This window comes from Diplotaxodon limnothrissa, linkage group LG8, assembly GCF_057381915.1.
Source record: "Diplotaxodon limnothrissa isolate DT_005_m linkage group LG8, D_limnothrissa_male_GT1.1, whole genome shotgun sequence".
In the NCBI taxonomy this organism is placed as follows: domain Eukaryota; kingdom Metazoa; phylum Chordata; class Actinopteri; order Cichliformes; family Cichlidae; genus Diplotaxodon; species Diplotaxodon limnothrissa.
This window is the reverse complement of record NC_140603.1, coordinates 18,906,571-18,926,158: the sequence shown is the minus strand read 5'-3', so window position 1 is coordinate 18,926,158 and position 19,588 is coordinate 18,906,571. Positions and strand designations below refer to the sequence as shown.

At 39.5% G+C, this 19,588-nt stretch overlaps 1 protein-coding gene across 1 annotated transcript; it reads left to right on the top strand.

Moving 5' to 3' along the window:
* Window positions 1–375: 375 nt before the first annotated feature.
* nhlrc2 (NHL repeat containing 2) lies at window positions 376–19,434 on the top strand. The gene is made up of 12 exons (XM_085360764.1): window positions 376–538; window positions 2,823–2,975; window positions 6,346–6,395; window positions 8,433–8,838; window positions 9,479–9,600; window positions 9,712–9,841; window positions 11,920–12,013; window positions 12,327–12,558; window positions 15,021–15,143; window positions 15,398–15,607; window positions 15,839–16,052; window positions 18,838–19,434. Exons 1-12 carry the CDS (start codon window positions 376–378, stop codon window positions 19,098–19,100), a joined length of 2,160 nt encoding a protein of 719 aa, XP_085216890.1. The 3' UTR covers window positions 19,101–19,434.
* The last annotated feature ends 154 nt before the right edge of the window (window positions 19,435–19,588 follow it).

Here is a 19,588-nt window from a genome sequence, read left to right as displayed (position 1 = left end):
CGGATATTTGTTACTGATAAACAGTTCAACCTCATTATTTAACAACGAAATGGAGAAATTTTCCTTCTTGACACACCGTTTAATAACATGTCAACAGCAGGACTTACCGCCACTATGCTACAATGAATGGAGTAAAAACAACTAGGAAGGGACAACAACACTTTCTACACGTTTTAAACGATTAATTTAGCCAATTGTTTGATTTGAAGGCTGAAAAAAATAAGAACCCTATTTTAGAGGGTATTTAATTCGGATAATTGAAACTGAAACTCTTTTAGAACCCTTATAGTCGATAACATTTTTTGCTATTGTGTCGAAATCCGCGGTATGAATCTCCTCGCTGCTTTACCGAGCTAGCTGGTTGTTGCTTGAAACATGGCGTCCCGGTGCAGCGTCTCTACACTGTTTCCTGTCCAAAGTCAGCTGGATAACGCCTTAGATGACGCTGCAACACAGCAAGAAAAAGAAGATCTCGTTCAACAATATCTAAAAAAGTTAGACGAGAGAGAGGACCTGAAGATACCCGATTTCCAGACAGGTTAGAGCTTTAGCTTAAACACTTCGCCTCTCTTTCGTAGCAGTTTGACTTGAGTTTGCCAACTCTGCTCGTCACTACAGGACTCGGCATGTTCATTCATATATACATTAAGAATGTTGGACAATTGCAGTCTACTTAGGAAGAGCTCTCTTTCCTTTTAAAAGCTAACGTTACAGCACCACACGCCTTGTAACCCTTAAACACAAGTTCTTCATAGTCTGTCAATTAATTAGCTAGCTACCTTATCTATTCCGGAAGAGGAAGAAAAATTACAGGCATTCATGTAATTTAATAATATGTAAAATATGTCAATTTGTCAATGCAGTACTTCACAGTAGGGCTCACTAATATCTTGTAAACCTTCCTTTTCATTCTTGCTATTATCCTTCTGTCACAAATCACCCGAGTCACTCGTCTCCACCCACTCCACCCTATCTTCTTTACCACTCTTGTGCACTGTCCGCTGTTTTGGATGGTTGTCCCAAAGTATTTAAACTCATCCACCTTCACTATCTCGACACCTTATAGATTACAGTGTCGTCTGCAAGTATCATAGTCCATGCCTGACCTCATCTGTTAACCTATCCATCACCACTGTAAACAAGAAGGGGCTCTGAGCCAATCCCTGATGAAACTTTAACCTATATATCTCAACTGCTGCACACTGTTCTTAGACGTACCCTGCGCCACCCTCACAAACTTCTCTGTCACTCTTCACTTTCTCATGTGGCACCATAGTTCCTGTGTTGGCACCCTGTCATATGCTTTCTCTAGATCCACAAGATGGAGTGCATCTGATCTTTTCTGTACTTGAATGGTCAGAAAGCTAAAAATCTTTTTGAGCTTTACCACCATCTCACATATTGAGTCAATGTTTTGCAATCTGATTAGCCCTAGTTTACATAAGTGGATAAGTTGTTGGGCATAAGTTGTTAGCCACTGAACATGCAGGGTTCCTTGGTTTTAATAGTCGGAACAGCATCCACTTGTCTTTTATATGCATAAGAATATAAAAACAATCAAATCCTATTCTATTCTATTCTAAACAAAAAATAAAACAAATGCATTTAACTAAATATTGTATATATTGCCCCCCAATTAATTGCTAATGTAATTAAAGTTTAGTTGTGGGAAACTTGGGTCTGCTGCTGAGGGATGCAGCATATTGACAATATTTCACCACACCAGTAGGTGGTGATCTACTGTTAGAACATCAAATGCTAGAGTCACACAAGGCTCAATGTGAACATAACAAGGTCCCCACAACACGTGCTTCTTTTTTTTTTTTCTTAATTCAGAATTCATCTAAATTTATCTAATTGAACTCTGTTCTACGCAGTCAGAGATAAAGAAGAAAAGGAGCCTTTAAGCTGCTCCGTACTGTGCTAATCTTTTATGCATGTGATTTTTTGTTTTGTTTTGTTTTTTTGTTTGTTTCTTTTTGGGGGGGTAGATTCTTATCTGCTGCAGCATACCAACAGCGAGGCATATGATCGGTCCCAAATTCATTCTGCAGCAACAATTCAAACATACTGTTGGAGTTCTAAAGAATTATCTCATCAACAAGAACAAGGTGTCATGAAGCTTTTTTGCAAAACACCGTGTGGAAGTGCACTTAAGAGATCTAAAAAAGGAGATGAAGTGGAGATTTGTGTAGCCAAAAAAACCCTTTGGGGCTAAACACTGAAAGATAATAAATGTTAACTAGATTCATCACTAAAAAAGCACACATCTATACATAGGTACCCCATTGGCTGATATGATTATGAATCAATGTGATTTGTTTTGTTCTTCTTCTTTCGTACATTTCTTTGAAAGGTTAAGTCTTGAGAAGATTATCAATGGAAAATTTAGGTAGGGGTATTACTCTTTCACTCTGTACTGGATTTTGATAGTCACCATGCTGTAAAGTGTGACAGTAAACTTATCAAATGTGCACGAGTTAAGCGTGACAAATGCTATCAGGCACAATTTAGAGTGCACATGAAAGAAGTGTGAAACAAGCTGATCTAAATCTACAACAAAAACACTTTTTATGGTATTTAACATAACACTTGGGCCACGAGAACTTTCAAGTCACTGCTTTGATCGATCAAACTATCCAACTTTTTCTCCCATGTGACACAAACGCTGTGTCAGGCCCAACCACAGATATGCCTTTTAGGTGTTTTGTTACTATATCCATAGCCCTTCTAGGATGGTAGTGTAAAGCATTTGCCTACACCGTGACTAAACATGATTAAAAAGATGACAACATCATTTTCCACTCTGTGATTTGCTCCAGGCTTAGAGTGGCTGAACACGGAGGGGCCTCTCTCTTTAAACAAGGAACTGGCTGGTAAAGTGGTGCTGCTGGATTTCTTCACTTACTGCTGCATCAACTGCATCCACATCCTTCCTGACCTGCATCAACTAGAGAAGAGACACTCTGTAAAAGGTTTGCACATACTCTACTAACTACGAGGTACTTTCCATACAGCTAATTTAATCAGCTCCAGGAAAATCCTAAAGTAGAAAAACTGTGTATTGTTTAAAAAAAAAAACCCTGCTCATCGCTTTCCTTGCTGTCCACATTAAATATAACGTAATGCTGCGTAATGCTTTGCTTGATATTCATTCATTTTTTTCCATCTATCCATCTGCCATCCTGGAAAAGCATGTTTTATCCATCTTTCCTCATTCACGTGTTTGTCTTTTGCCTGTTTGATAGGAAATATATCTGACGTGCGTTCTTGTGCATGATGTTCCCAAGTAAATCTATTTCAGCACATTGCTAAAGAAAAAAGGCTAAAGTCAGATAGTTCGTGTGAATTTCAACCCTAACCTGCCTTATCAAGAACATCCTGTTTGTGAGTGAAATGGCTTGTATCTGTGACAGGCGATGGCAGATTGAAACGAAATGATAAACGTCAAGAATGAAAGCAACAATGAGTGGTTCCCACCAGTGGCACTCAACCTCAAGCTCTGTCATACCCAGTGAAGATTTAAATCAAAAATATTTGGGGCTGGTTTTTAGCACTGTTCTCAAACCAGAAAAGATTGTGCTTTTGTCGGGGGCCTGTTGCCAAACATAATTAAACATCTTTTTTTTTTTAAATAATTATGGGAATGTCTATTAATGATGTGCCCTGTGTGGGTCAATAATTCACTCATCCACCCATCCATTTATTTTCTTAACTGCTTATCCAGCTTAGGGTCATTGAGGCTAGAGGCGATCCCACTTGGTATTGGGCTAAAGCCAGGAAACACCCTGTCAGGCAACAGTGCTAACCACTGCCCTCCTGCATGAAGTCCAATGACTCAGTTATGTGTATTCAGAGTTTGCAGTAGCTTATTATTAAGCTCAGATTAGAAAACTTACACTGGTTTAGGGTTGAGATTTATCAACAATAACAATATCGTCTAATGGCTGCGACATATAATGGATGCCACAGCCTCGGGGAAGAAGCTGCTTTTTAGTCTCTTTATGCAGGTTTTGATGGTGCGGTATCTCTTCCCCCAAAGGCAAAGGTGTAAGCAGGTGATGACCTGGGTGTGTTTTCATAACACACTTCATTGATGGATGTTGTCACTTACAGTATAATTTCTTGACATTATCTCATAGATTCTGGAGAAACTGCATTTTTTCATTGCAGTGAGTTTCTCATTGGGCACTGGCAGATCACATGGTGCTCAGCATCATACAGGATAATTCAGTTTCATTGTCTTTAGTGTGTAAAAACAATATGGTTAAAAAATGCTTATACCATTAGCTTTGACTTGCTACAGGACAGTTTAAAGTATAGAATTTGCTCGTTATTTGGTTACTGTTGAATGGGTGGAAGATCAAGTAAAGCACTGCAGGAATTTATAGTGTATTCTTAAAGTCACACTTCAGCTGCACTGGGCCTCAGTGGAGGTACACGATTTAAATTGGTCCTGTGGTCATGTGTTGTGGAGCAGCATCTCAGGGCCATATTCGTTGGAGCAGGGAAACTGCTTCTTTTCCTTAGGCATGTAGACCCTTATCTCAGCTGTGAAGCGACAGTAGCTAAAAATACTTTCAAGACTCAGTTTAAGTAAGCATAGGTACAGCATACATCTGCCCCTCTGTAGTTTATTGTTTTGTACTTATGCATTCACAATTCCCAAATGCATTAAAATCATGACTGATGGCCTTACATTCTCACATGCAGCTCTGAAGTAATATCTAGAAATGTTCAGGGCTGCAATAATGTTTGAGAACAGTTATATATAGCAACTCCATGTAAAGCATAATCTCTGGCATTTTAATGGCCCTTTAAACAGGCTATCTATAAGTCTTGAGAGGTCTTAAAAAGGATTAAATTAGCTCTTTTTTTCTTGTTATAGGTACAAACTACAGGGGAGTGCAGACAGAGTGCTGCATACAATAAATAATAGATTCATGGACCTAATGAGAAAGTGCATAAAAGATATCACTGAAAATATAATCAAACTTGTATGATGACAAACAGGCATTACATTTATTTACATTCAAATGTTGTATCATCTGAGGAAGATGTGCCACTTGAAATTCATTTGTGAGTTGAACATTACATAAAAGACACACACACGCAGACTGCAGTGCCACCACACATTATCGTACTTGCCTTATCTCTGGCACCGCTATGGGTACATTCTGTTTGCTGCTGTTGTCACTGAGGTGTGGGAGCCACCCTGTCCAGTCACTCCACAGTCCACCCCGACCCACCCATCGTCACTGCAATCTGTGCCGGCGCTACGCTGCTTGGCAGAGGCCGCGGGTGACGAAATCCGCTGCAGACCGTGTCGAGTTTGAGCGTTGGTGGGGTTCATTTATGAAATGCGTTTTTTTTGTGTGTGTGTGTGTGTTAAAAAATATGAACTAATGCAACTGTATAGTTTTTAGAAGGAACAAGATATCAGAAAACTTGCTGTAGCTTTTAGTTCCCTCAAATCAGTGCCTTATAATGAAATTAAACATGGGATTCACGCCTTTTTAAATAAATAGTGTGTAGTGTTTTGAAAGTGCCTTGTCACTGAAAGTTGCTCTTTTGCTGTTTCTTGTGTAACTCTATTAATGAAAACAAGTCTTTTTTTCCATTTAGAAAGTTGTTTTGCTCTGTGTACAGTTGCATGCAATCAAATTGTAAATAGTAGAAACTGCACAAAATCAAACTTGTTAGAAATCTTTTTTATTTTTTAAAATCTGTGATCACGCTCGATTCCCTGTGAATAAAGCATTTTCAGAGCGACAAGGTAGCTTTGACTTTTCTGCCGCTCCGCTCGGGCTCTGTTTACCCAGCGTATTGTCGAGTTTTTGATTTAAGGAATGACAGAAGTACAAAAGTGACTGTTTCGATAGAGAGTTTTATAATGATTGTAAGGAAGCTAGGAAACTAATCAAGATATCTGCTATCTGTGGACTCTTTGGAGAGTTTTAGTGCCACAAAAGCATGTGTTTAAAATAACATCACCAGCCTGTTACATTCATAGTTCTAGGCAATTCAGTTGCATAACATTTGAAAGTCTGCAGCCCTTGTACAAAGTCACAAATTATAACCACTTTCTGTCTTTAGCTGTATAATAAGCATAGTGTTTACTTATCTTTGATGATTACTGAGAAATGGCTTTTCCAGAAACCTCACTTAAACCTGCAATGTGTTATGCTTGAGGGTTGGTTGGTTTACATAGAAGGTCTCTTAAATTTTACAGTGGAAAAATCATTGTGCTTAGTGCATCTTTGCATGTACGTTTGTGACATGTGTGTCTTATGCAACACCTTTCTGCCTAAACGCTCACTGTTCGCTGTTTAATCTCTTTTTCAGATGGGTTGGTTATTGTTGGTGTGCACTCTGCCAAATTCCCCAATGAAAAGGTATGTTTTGGGTTTTTTGGAAACTTTTAGGGGAAACTTTTGCTTTTTTTTTTCTTTAATACTTCAAAAGTATCTACATGTATACCGATGAATTTATACTTTGTTTAAATTACTCCAAGTAAAAAGAGGGCTGTAGGAGCCAGGGTGTTAATTTGAAGTTTTATACCTGTATACAAACAGGAGAATAAGATTTTGGCAGCATATAAAAATTGCAAGAACTTACTTTCTTTATCAATCCCGGACCAGAAACTCTGTTCTTCAGATATTCCTCTTAATATTCTGCTATTGGCTCCCTTTTGTTTGTTTTTTTTAATGAAATCTTTTGCCAACTTGGCAGGGGAATAATCTGTACTCTCCAACTGTGAGGAAATAAATTATGCTTCATATGCATAGTACTTACCCTACTTTTTATCAAAAACAAACAGGCAGGCAAAGTTTTACAAATTAAAACAACAAAATATCTGGATATTATATGGTTTACAATGATATCTAAGCTCGTGGAAAGTCATTTGTAGCTTTCTGATGCAGAAAAACTGTATATGTAATTTGCTCTACATAGATGGGCTCTGTACCCTGTTATAGTTTGTAATAAATGGGTAATATCACAGTAATAAGTTGGTAATGGTATAATGGTATCATTGTATTAAACCTCCCAGTTAAAGTGTTGCAATCTTTGCAAGTAACTTAAAGCCAAAATATTTCATATTTGATTACTGCATCCATGTTTGCAATAACTGCATCAATATGCATCAATATGCAATTGCATCATATTTCTTGTTTCTTTATTGGTCTGTGGGGTTTTGCTTCTTCAGTCTTCTCTTCAGGAGGTAAAATGTATTTTCATATGGATTCAAATTTGGATTTTTGACTCCAAAACCCTAAATAATCTCCCGTCGATAATGTGGCCAAATGTATGGATGCATTTCTTCGTAAGTCAGAAGACAAAGTGTTTCTGTAGATGTAGGCAATTACTCTGTTACTACCATCGTGATCATCAGGAGATTCTCGATAAAAATGTGTTAGCTTGTTCCATTAGCGGCCATGTAAACCCAGGGCATGAAACAACCTCAACCATGCTGCACAGATGAGCTTTTATTGTTTAGGATCATGAACAGATGCCTTCTTTCTTCATACTTTCAAGCACTTTCACAGTTGAAATCGCTGTTTCGTAAGTCCAGAAGCCTTTGGTCCCAAACTGTCTCCAACTGACTCTTCTCTGCACATTTTTGCCAGTTTCATTACAGCTAATAAGCAGTTTGTGTTTTGCAGTAAGACCTCTATATTGTTAATCTTCGCCACTTTTCTTTGGCGGTTGTTCATAATGTTATGCACTTTTATTTTATTTATTTTTTTCTTTACTGTTCTCACCATTTGTCTCTGTCATCAGTTGCCCCTGTTTTCCTTGGATGCCTGTTTAAATGCCTGTTGGTCAGTACTTCGGTGCTTTCCGTCTCTTTCAGGACATTCCATATTGCTCCACTGGATGTGCCCGATGTTTTTGAAATGTCTCTTGCAGATTTTCCCACTTTTCTAATCTTTGAAATTATGTGCTTTTCATGAATAGATCTTTATGTTGGTTTACCCTGCTTAACTAAAAATGTAGATGAAATCCAAAGCTTAAACTAAAAGTGGAAATCCAGAGCTTCTTTACAATTAAACCTTTAATCTTCAAAAAATGATGTACGTCATGTTTCAGCATTTCACTCGTTTAAAAATCTGGGTGTTTTGATACAAAATGTGTCAACCTGTGTGTTGTTTAAAATCATTGTAAAGGGCAGTTAGTCTTTTAAAAGATGACTTTCAACTTAACAGCAAAAGCTTTACTTATAAAAGGGCTGTCCTGAATACCAGTATTTTGTGCTCCTGTAATTTGGGGGGATAGTTAAATCACTAAGTAAGAGCTTTGTAACGTTTTTGCTACATGCAGACTTTTCTAAAAGACTTGGAAAAGTTTCTGAACTTTTTGATAAATTCAGGTGGAGCCTTATTGAAGGACAACACTTGAACTCATCACCATTTTTGCACATGTTCTCAAAGGTCCTGGACAACATCCGAAGCGCTGTGCTCCGCTACGACATCTGCCACCCCGTGGTAAACGACAGCGAGGCGAGTCTCTGGCATGAACTGGAGATCTCCTGCTGGCCCACGCTGGTCCTACTTGGACCACGTGGCAACTTGCTCTTCTCCCTGGTGGGTGAGGGCCACCGTGACAGGCTGATGCTTTTCACTGACTGCGCTCTGCGTTATTATGGGGTGCGTGGTCTGCTCAAGGCTCACACAGTGGGAATCAAGCTGTACAAAGACGCCCTGCCACCCAGCATCCTTTCTTTTCCTGGAAAGGTGGCTATAGACAACAGTACTAAAAGGCTTGTCATAGCAGACACAGGACATCACAGAATCCTGGTGGTGTCTTCTACTGGAGACCTGCTACATGTCATAGGAGGTAAGAGACTTCACACCAATGCATTTTTAAAACAACAACAACAAATGGGCATGATGTAACGAGCTCCAATTTAGATGGCCATTAAATACAAAAACTATTGTGTTGTAATAAGTGAGATCTGTAAAAGTTCAACAGCAATATTTAGCCAATGATGACATTTTAGCATTATGCAACTGCCTCAACAACCCTCAGAGGAGCCACATGGCAGTTAGGCTGATGTCCCCAGACCAGCAGAGAGGTTGGCAGCAGCAGGGACTTGTACATGCTGGGAACTGGCACTGACCTAGAGTGGACAAATGAGGAGAGAAAATTGAGGATTGGTTTTATTTTTGTGTTGTTGACATCAGCTCTGTGCACGCATAAGAAAGGTTTGCCGAGCTGCAGAGCGTGACGTGATTCTGAAGTTTTCTCCTATTTAGTTTCAGCAAAGAAGGAAGTTTCTTCTTTGCTGAGACTAAATAGCAATAATTGTCATACGAATAGTCATGAATAAAAATAATTATTCCACTCTGATTCATTTTTTAAAAATTTAATATTGACATGTCTGAATTTTATTATGAAAAATAAATATTTGGAGCTTATTATTACCTTTAAGTGATCGAAAGCTTTAATCAGTGCTGGGTTTTTCCTTTTGTCACAGGGCCTGAAAGCGGGAGAAAAGATGGCGACGTGTCTGAAGCTTCCTTTAACTCCCCTCAGGGTGTGGCCATTAAAGGGGACACTGTATACGTGGCTGACACGGAAAACCACTTGATTCGAAAGGTTGTCTTAATAATTTTAGTTTTAAAAAGTATTTTTTTCAAGTCTTTGTTGATATTTATCAACCATAATAAATAATAATAATAAGCCATCTGTGTCTGCATCTGTTTGTAGATCGACCTGTTAGAGGGAAAAGTCAGCACTCTGGCTGGAGTAGGCACTCAAGGGACAGACAAAGAGGGCGGGGCTATGGGACCACAGCAGCCAATCAGCTCTCCTTGGGATGTGATGCTTGGCACTGCCAGTGAGGAACTTTAATTGCCTTTCTGCCTTGTATGAGTCTTAGAAGATTCACCTTCAAAACAAGCTTTTAGTATTCAGGGCACAAATACACTAGATGACACATTCGTTTACACTTATACAATGTAATATAAAACTTCTATTTCTCCTTAAAACATCAAATCCTCCTTATCCCTGCCTTTTAATTATTTTCTCTTGAGCATTTATTTATACACTTGATTATTAATAGCTTATTAATTTCATACAATACTTTTATTTTTAAATTCAAGTGGGAATCTTTTTTCTTTTAAACTCTTTTTGGTGAATATCTTGTTGTCATGAAGCGTCATTAATGTGGAATTTAGATTAATAATCAGTCAGCTCAGACTCTCATATACACTTGTTATTCCACATTGATTATCTATTTTTCTTCACCCTAGGAGAAAAATACAAGTCAGTTTGTTTATCTATTTGCTCTCCTTGTGATTTAAAAATGTGACAAACTAAATTTGTTACTTTGTTTGTTACTTTGTTACCAGCAGACTGATTTAATTAATTATTTTTTTCTTGAACATTAAACACCTCTTGTAAGATCTTGCGGTTGCATTTGAAGGAAACTGTCCCCATAAATTGTGTCCTTCAGTAAAAGAAACAAAGAATGAAACTGTATGTCTGGACAGAGGTGTTTATTTTGCCTCTGGCAAGCGCTGTTCTCAACGATTCATAATGTAGAGGTATGTGTTTGTGTGATTTATACAAATCTTCTTAATTGAAAGTGTTAAGCATAGAAGATTTCAGGGCTACCGCAGTTAATTTTTTGCCTCAGGTTGATTTACGCCACAGCCAGCTGGTTTTAAGCTGGTCTCAGAACCTTTAACTTCAGTACACCCTGACTAATACATTTAAAATTTAAAGCAGTCTTTTAATATTAAAATAATTTCCATAAAAATGAGCCATTCGGCACTTCTATAAGTACCAAATGGCTCAATTTTGCAAGTACTCTCTGTCTGTGCTAACATCCCTGGGAAAGGTATGCATTTACCATGGTAAACAGGAAGTGAAGGGCTGGGTGCTTGAAGAAAATACTATGAAGGAAGCAAAAATAAAACAAAGATTTCTTTGCTTGGACCTAGAAAGATGGGGAACTGTTACTCAAAGCAACACACAGAAGGTGTTCATGGCAGCAGAAAACAGATTGGGACTCATGGAAAAGCAAATACATCAACCCAGAGTGATATGAAGAGCGTTATCAATTACATGGGAGAGGCATATTCAAAAGATGAAATTAAGTAAATGTGTGTGTTTAATATTTTGGCTTCATTGACCCAGTCAGAAAGCAAAGATGTTTTCAGGTTCTGCCTGTTCTGACTAAATCTCTCCTTAAACACCACCCGTATGGTTTAAACAGTGAGTGTTTAAAAAAAAAAAAAAACTCTTATTAGTATGGATGTACCCTGACATTGTCTTCTGAGAGAACGTCCAAACACACATCCACATATTCATGATTTATTCAAGATGTGGATGAATAAATTATTCAACCAAATCAAGAGGATCCCACACCTTTTGAACTATAAAGTGCTAGACTGGCTTTGAGTCAAGTATGTATCCCTGACAGTCCACCCGTTTTGATCAAGAAAGGCTGAACTTTGCCCCGCATTAAAAATACAACAGAGATCATGCATGTCTGTAAGGCTTGTGCGTTCATCACAGTGGCAGTATTGTATCTGCTGAGTGCATATGGCCTTTGTCAGAGAGGCTGCTGTGTGTCTTAAACCTGCACGGCTCCATATTTTGACTCAGTTCTGACGCTGAGCAATCAGCAGATCGGGAGAGGGGGAGTTTGCAAAAATAATTTTGCTGCCTGGAAAAAAAAAATCTATTTCTTACTTTTACTTTGAAAAAAAAACACATTTTGTCCTTGTGTTTGAGCAGACTGTAGTCCCAAACACACCTCAAGAACATAGCTCAACAACGAAGGACAAATATCACAGTAGTTGTTGAATGATACTGAGGCTGACTGGTAGATGGCCAAGAGCACTGACACCAGTTCCTGCTCCCATATTTATCCTGTGGGGTTTTTTTGCGTTTTATTTTCATGTGTAGGCGGCGATGAAGACAACGTGCTGTGGATAGCCATGGCAGGGACTCACCAGATCTGGGCTTTGTTCCTAGCTGATGGAAAACTGCCCAAAGGAAGGTGAGAGACCAGTACATGACTGCCATGGCCGCTTCGAAACATATTCTGATAATATAATGACATGGTTGTAATTCTCCTTTTAAAACTGTGAAAATGGATTCCTCTTCTTGTGTGTCTTCCGTGGTCGGAAGTTTCACAGGAGGTCACATTATGTAATAATCTTTTTTAATTACCGCAAATAAACAGGAGATAAAATCTCAGTCTTGTTTTTATTAAAAGAAACAAAAAACAAACAGATTTTCTCCTTTTTGGAACTCTGTCCATCAGGAAGTGCATTCTAGTATTTAATGACATTGTCTTGCCATTTGAACAGCGAGTCCAAGGCAGGGATTTGTGTGCGATGGGCGGGCAGCGGCAACGAAGAGAACCGGAACAACGCCTACCCTCACAAGGCAGGCTTTGCCCAGCCTTCAGGCCTGGCTTTAGCCCCAGAGGAGCCCTGGAGCTGCATGTATGTGGCTGATAGCGAAAGCAGCACCATCCGAACGCTGGCGCTGAAGGATGGAGCCGTCAAGTTGCTGGTCGGAGGAGAGAGAGACCCACTGGTGGGTGTACAGTAAATGGGGGAAGAATGAATTAATAGTGTAAAAAAAGCTTTATTTACCATTCATCATCATCTTCCCTCTGCTAGATACCTTTTCAAGTATCCTTATTTCCAGTTATAATGCTCATGTGGTTTGAAACAAACAGTTACAGCATCTCTTAATGAAGTTTCACAGACCAGCATGATATAGTGCACATAATTTATCAACTTGTTGTTTGCCATATTGTCCATTTTTATTGCTACTTTAAAAGGTGAACTTCTTATAGAAAGAAAAAGCCAGCGCAGATGAACTTGTGGAGACAAATTAAAAGTCCATTTCCGAAGCAGACTGTAGGAGCAGAATAACCTTGTGCGGCACTTTCAATGATGATGTGTCCTGTGCTTGGCTCTGTCACCATACATCAACGCAAAACACACAGTGTGAAACCTGCACATTAGTCTGCCACATTTCCAGCCACACAAAACATTAGGACAATTATGAAGAAAAATGTTGCACAAATATGAATCATTGTTAGGCACTCACGCAGAGTTTAGGGCTATTTTTGTATGCATAAAAATATGGTTTTTTTTTCCTTTAAAGAGAAACAAGTAAACACAGACCCTCTTGTTTGTTGCTAAAGGAAAAACAATGTTGGTGCATACCTTCATGCCCTTACAGCAGCTCTGCTGTAGTTTCTTTGTCTTGCCGCACTGGTGTATTTTTGGAAAGTCACAAGCTTGTAAGTCCCCATGAGAGCAGGAAGTAATTAACTAGAGAGTCATATACAGTTTATTTAACATGGTGAAGAGCCGGGAGAAACTATTAGCTGCCCACAGATGTTTAAGGAGTTGATCTAGAACAGCCAAACAGTATTGAAGCTGAGGTGGCGTCCTCTCATGTTTGCACTTTTACAGTAATATCAGTTGTCAAATTGAGCTAAAGCAGAGATGTCAGACTCATTTTACACTGTGGACACATAAAGAGTAAGTCACCGTGCAGAGATTTAACTGCACCTTTAATCCTGGAGATATCTTAATATAATAACAGACAGTATGACAAAAAACAGTGTTGTTGTTTTTTTTTGTTTTTTTACATGAGAGAGAAACACTGATGTAGTATGTGAAAGAAATCTGTCAGTGCAACTCTTAAAATGTTCTTTTTTTTTACTGTGGATCTGTTGTGAAAAAATACATACATTTCTACAGTAGATGGTGGGAAAACGGGAACAACTGTTTTTCTATTATTTTATTACTTTGGTGTAGTATGAATGGCCATGGGAGGGGTGTTTATCAGTAGAAAAAGCTGTAAAACGGGTGAAAAAATGGTTAAAAGTCCAAAATATATGCCCACCTTGACATTTCCCAAAGCAGTCCAGTGTAAGGTTATTACAGTTAGCTAACACTAAACTGAAAGTAGAGATGAAAAAACATTTTAGTTAACTAAAATAAAAATAAAAGCTAGACTTTTATTTTCCATCCTATTTTCCATATTTTCCAAATCAAAAAACGTATCTGATTTTAGATTCAGCATCTTTTTTGCACTGCTTCTGATGTGGCGGCTGACTTCATGTCTTTGATAGTAAATGGACTGTTTCTTATGTAACACTTTTCTACTGTAGTTGAGCATTTAAAGCACTTTATTCACACTCGAGAATAATTCTGCATCCTTGGCAACCATTCTTCTGATTACTGTCGTCTTGCCACATGCAACAAAATACTGATTTCCATTTTCAGGGGGTAGAGGATGAAGCTGCACGTAGCTGGATCTAGCTAGTTTAATTACCAGTGACTGAAGATTGCGTTTTTTCCCCATTTCAGTCTAGGTTGTCTGCATTGCAAATTCTCAAGTCTGGGAGGTGAATTCATGGTGCACAACCCCTTTAATGTTGAGAACATCTACGAGCATGCTCCAGGTCCTCCAGCTCCTTTTTGAACTCAACCAAATTCTGTTTACCTCGTTCTTCAGCTGAAGTCTGGTTGGGTTGCTGAGATGTTTCAAGCTCACACTTGTGCAGTTAGATAATGGATTTAAACCTATTGGCTTTCACTCAGTGGATTTTACATTTCCAAGGATTTGTTGTTGTAAACACCTTGTAGCTGTTTAGTCAGCGAGCCAGGAGAATCATGAGACTTTGAAGATTGTTATCATGGTCCTTTTCTGTTGCTGTTGTTATTTACAGAGCTGATACAAAATTATAACCAATTTATCGAAATGTTATCACAGCTTCTTACAAATTGGTTGTTGATGGGATTATCTGTTTGGTCATGCTAGTTTCAAATGAATCATGGCACACACAAAAAAATAAAATGATTTATCTCACAGTCTTAATCTTTTTATGTATAAAATTCATCATTCATAAGATAGAAAAGGCTTCGGCTTTCTTCAGTTTCCTGTCTCGTTTTCAATGCAGTTAAGGGTGTTTTGTAATTTTAGTCGATAATATGTTTTTTTCTCTAACCAGTGTTTTGTATTGTTCAAAACAGAACCTTTTTGCTTTTGGGGATATGGACGGGAAAGGGGTGGATGCCAAACTCCAGCATCCTCTCGGTGTTGCCTGGGCTTCCGAACAAAACTTGCTCTATGTAGCCGACTCCTACAACCACAAGGTAACAGATGATTGTCACAAGGCTGTATTTTAAAGATGTACTGTGCAAATTTAACACTTATGTTCTGTAATGAGTTCCTTGAAGTGACTGAGTTCATGCCAAAGTGGTTAAAACTCCTTTTGAATTCCAGGAAGGAAATTTTTTTTTTTGATAACCAACATCTTGTGTGTGTGTGTGTGTGTGTGTGTGTGTGTGTGTGTGTGTGTGTGTGTGTGTGTGTGTGTGTGTGTGTGTGTGCCTGTGATTCTCCTCAGATCAAGGTGGTGGATCCAAAAACAAAGCAGTGTAGCACATTAGCAGGAACAGGAGATGCTGGAGATACTCTGGGTCCAGAGTTTAACAAATCCTGCTTCAATGAACCCGGAGGAATCTGTGTCGGTGACGGCGGAAAACTGCTTTACGTGGCCGATACCAACAACCACCAAGTCAAAGTGCTGGACCTGACCTCCAAGACTGTCTCGCTGGTGAGTGCGTTGCCTGTGTGTGTGTGTGCGTGTGTGTATTTAGGAAAAGTGTGGTTCCAACCTTGAGAAAGTGCTTTACATTTTGTACACGTTTGTGTAATTAATCTGTCCTAAAAGCTTCTGCGCTAGAAGAGATTGAATTAAAGGTGACAAAGACAGGACACTGTAAGTTAGGGTAGCTTTCTCCTTGCTTTTGTTTAATCCAAACACCCATATCTCTCTTTTATCCAGCTCCCCATCTCCCGCGAGTGCACAGATTCGGTACCTACAAAGCCCTCGGGTCCGACCAAAGCCCCCACGCTGCCTAAATCAGCTGCCAGGAAAGAAATGCCGCCAGTAGCGGTGACTGCGGGCCAGACTGTCATCATGTCTGTCACACTGTCACTTCCAGAAGGGACCAAACTCACTGAAGAGGCGCCCAGCTGCTGGGCACTCTCAGCAGAGGGTGAGACAAAGTTCAGTCACTGTTACATGAAGTATCATGCATGTAAATGTTCTGAGCATGTTTAGCCTTCATGCCCATGAAAGATGTCTTGACCATCATTGACACCTCATCCTGTCACTGATGTTACATCCATGAGCTTCTGCCACACAGGTGCACATGTTCACAGGGACACACTTGGAATTTTAAGTAAAGTTTTGCACGAAAAGTTTTTGATTTTGAGATAATGTTGACAAAATTCAACTTCTCAGTTTCAACTAAAGAGCACTTATAAACACTCATTTATATAATGCTTCTTTAGTAAGTACTGTACATCCACAGTCAGTTTAGAATCACCAGTTAACCTGTTGTGCATGTTTTTGGACTGTGGGGAAAAAGCTGGAAAAACGCAGGCAGGCTCCGGGAAAACATGCGAACTGCAAGCACCAAAGGCCCCAGCATCACTGGAGATTTGAACCAGGAAGCTTCTTGCTGTGCGGGAAAAGTGCTAACCACTGCATATAAAAAATTAGTAATTCTTCTGTGACTTGATTGAGAACCTTCAGCTCACTTTAAAGCAAAAACCTTTCGAAGCTGATTGACTGTATTAGTTATTTGGTAAAATTACATGATGCTGTGACACAGAAATTAGGCTTTTTTTTTTGTTATTATTACTGTAATTTCTAAGCTAGTTAGTCAGACATGCTGTATTTCCATTGTGTTGCTGGGCCAGACTAATGCAAGTTAATTATTTTGTTGCGTGTTGGCTGAAGAAAAGCACTAAAGCAGCAGCCTACAGACATCACTGTAATGTGTGTAAACCCGAGGACTGACAGATCTGCTGCGTCTAAGCTTTGATTGGACTTTTTTTCCCGTTCAGGTGAGAGGTTAATTGAATTCTAAAACCCCAGCAGTGTTTGGCAAAGACTTCACAAATATCTGCTGGGAACCAGAAGTGGAAGGATTTAGGTGGCAGAGCAGTGAGGAGGCAGCTTACAGCAGCTGCTTTGTATAACAGCTTGTTTGAAAAAAAAAAATGCATGCTTTTCCTCAAGTTATTTCTCTGTTCGTCAGGGTAACCAACCAGAGTCAGGGCTGCAGCATAAACGTCCTCCCTGTGCTTAGAATGAGCGCGTTGTGGAGTGAAGCCTCTAATTCTCTCCTACAAAACTTTATTTTGGTCTCTGATCTGTCAAAAAGTGAAGGATGCTTAACCTGCCTGCACGTCGTTTTCACCGTTCAACAAGCAGATTCTCACTCTGCCAGCCCACACCTGGAATTTATAGTTCGCAGCTAAAACAAAGACAAATACTTAAATCACTCAAAGCTCTTTTAAACCACCAGCGAGGAGGTACGAGGCGTGGATGGCTTAATTTATGATTTTATATTCTAAAGAGGTTTAGTCTAATTCTCTCAGATTGTAGTGTTGACCATAGGATCGATTGATACGTGATTTTTTTTTTGATTTTATTTTTATGTGATGTGATGTTAGTGACAGTTGTGGTCTGTTCATTACGTTTGCACCAAAAGTGTTTCCATCATCCTGAGCGCTGCAGCATGAAATCCTCGATAACGGCAGGCTATTTTTAGAGCATTTCGATAAGACGACATGCCTTGGTTCACGTAATTAGCTACCAGGCTATGTTATGTGATCCCCCGCTGTCCCATTATACCCAGTCTAGACTTATGCTGATCAGATCAGAGCAGAGGCAGGGATTTTAATGGATCAACTTAGAAGTGCACGCCAGATCTAAATTGTTTTTTTAGTGGCTTTTTAGAAATGGCTTCCCTGGGACCCAGCGTTAGACATCAGCTTCATTAATCTCGGCTGGCTTGGGTTCTGTGGTCTCTGTGGCGTGATATTTTCTCACCGCTGACGCTCCGGTGATTCTTTTCGACTTTCATTTATCTTTCAGTGGTCGTGTCGCTTCAGATGTGTACTTGTGTCTAAAAATATTCCCTGTGTTTCAGAAAATGAATGTCTTCAACCACTCTTTATTTGATTTAGTAAGGGTATGTGAGTTTGGCCTAATATTTCAGAGGGACTGTTTTACTGTGCAGGCTTGAGTCAGCCCTACCACTCTGGCTGCACCCCACTATGTTCAGCAATAAATCGAGATGCCAGCCAGCTATTCTCATTCAAAGCCATCTGTTCTTTCAAAACATGGATGAACTAAGGCGGACACGTGACCAAACCGGGGATTGAGCTTAGTTTATGTCATTCTTGAAGTGGATCTGTGGGTTCATCGTGGACAGCCCACAATATTCAGTGTGCCTGACAAGTAAACTTCACTGTCTGTCACTATACAGGAGTTTAACCACACTTTTAAACCTGAATATGTCTTTATACCAGAAAAAGATTGTATGCGAGTATAAAAAAAGTCTTGTTTTTCTTTTTGACATGATAGAGAAACGCTGATGATGAAAAGTCCAAAATTTATGGCCTCCTTCATATTTCCCAAAGCAAAGTCCAGATTAGTCCTTGCCCGGCCAATTCTGGACACAATACTGGAATTCTGAGAGTGTCCTAGACTTTGGAAGCATATCCTTACAGAGTTGAGATAGAACTACCAATCAGACTGGTATCTGGAAAGGTTCCTGAGCAGTGCTAGTGTGCGCTAAGCCGCTGGGGGAGACTGTGCAGAGTGCTGCAACAATGCTTAACTGGGTGCTTCATCTCAAAGTAACATTGAGGTTAATGCCTGGCCTGAGTTTACCAGTTTACCAGCAAGGCATGTACACTGTACATAAAAGTTGGACGTCCTTTGACATCACTTCCTGTTTTGTTTTGTTTTTTGTTTTTTTAAAGGTAACGAGTGGCTGCTAGACCATCAGGTGCTTACTGGTTCCATTAAGGATCTCTCACAGCCCCTCTGCATCTCAGCCAAACTTCCAGTCGTTATGAAGGAAACAAACGGCAGTCCAAGCCTCACGTTGGCCGTGTGGGCGTACTACTGTACGGAAGCAGGTAAAGCCTGCATGATGAAAGCGGCTTCATTCTCCCAGCCTCTTCAAATAAACGCCAGTTCTGGAGAGGGAGAGGTCATCGTGGAGTTGACTCATGCCTTCTGAAGCCGCCTACATGTCTTAGTTAAAATAGCCTTCGAGTCCACACTTTGTGTTGCGTTGAGACCTCAGCTTAATCGCTCTTGTGGCCTGCTCATACTTCTGAAAGCAGGAAGGAACGATTGTTTCTGACAGAGCTCTCACTGTGATGAAAAAGGCGATTTGAGTGAACTTGATTTTCTTAGATACTCGGATGTCTCTTCACATATAACACATTAGCTCGGTAATGTTCTCGACTGTGTGCGACGGCTATTAAAGGAGTGCAGATAGACACCCGCAGATATACTATATATTATATTTATGTAGTGAGCTCTCATGACGACAGGTTGCATTGCTAATATGTGGGGGTTTTGCCAAGTTGTTTATCAAAACTAAAAGAATAAGGAAACTTATTAAAGTTATTTAATGAGAAACTATGAATATCTAATTTATCGTAGCACTGCTGGTGTGATTGATGGGCAGATAAATAAAGGGATTTTCATCCGTTCTCTTAT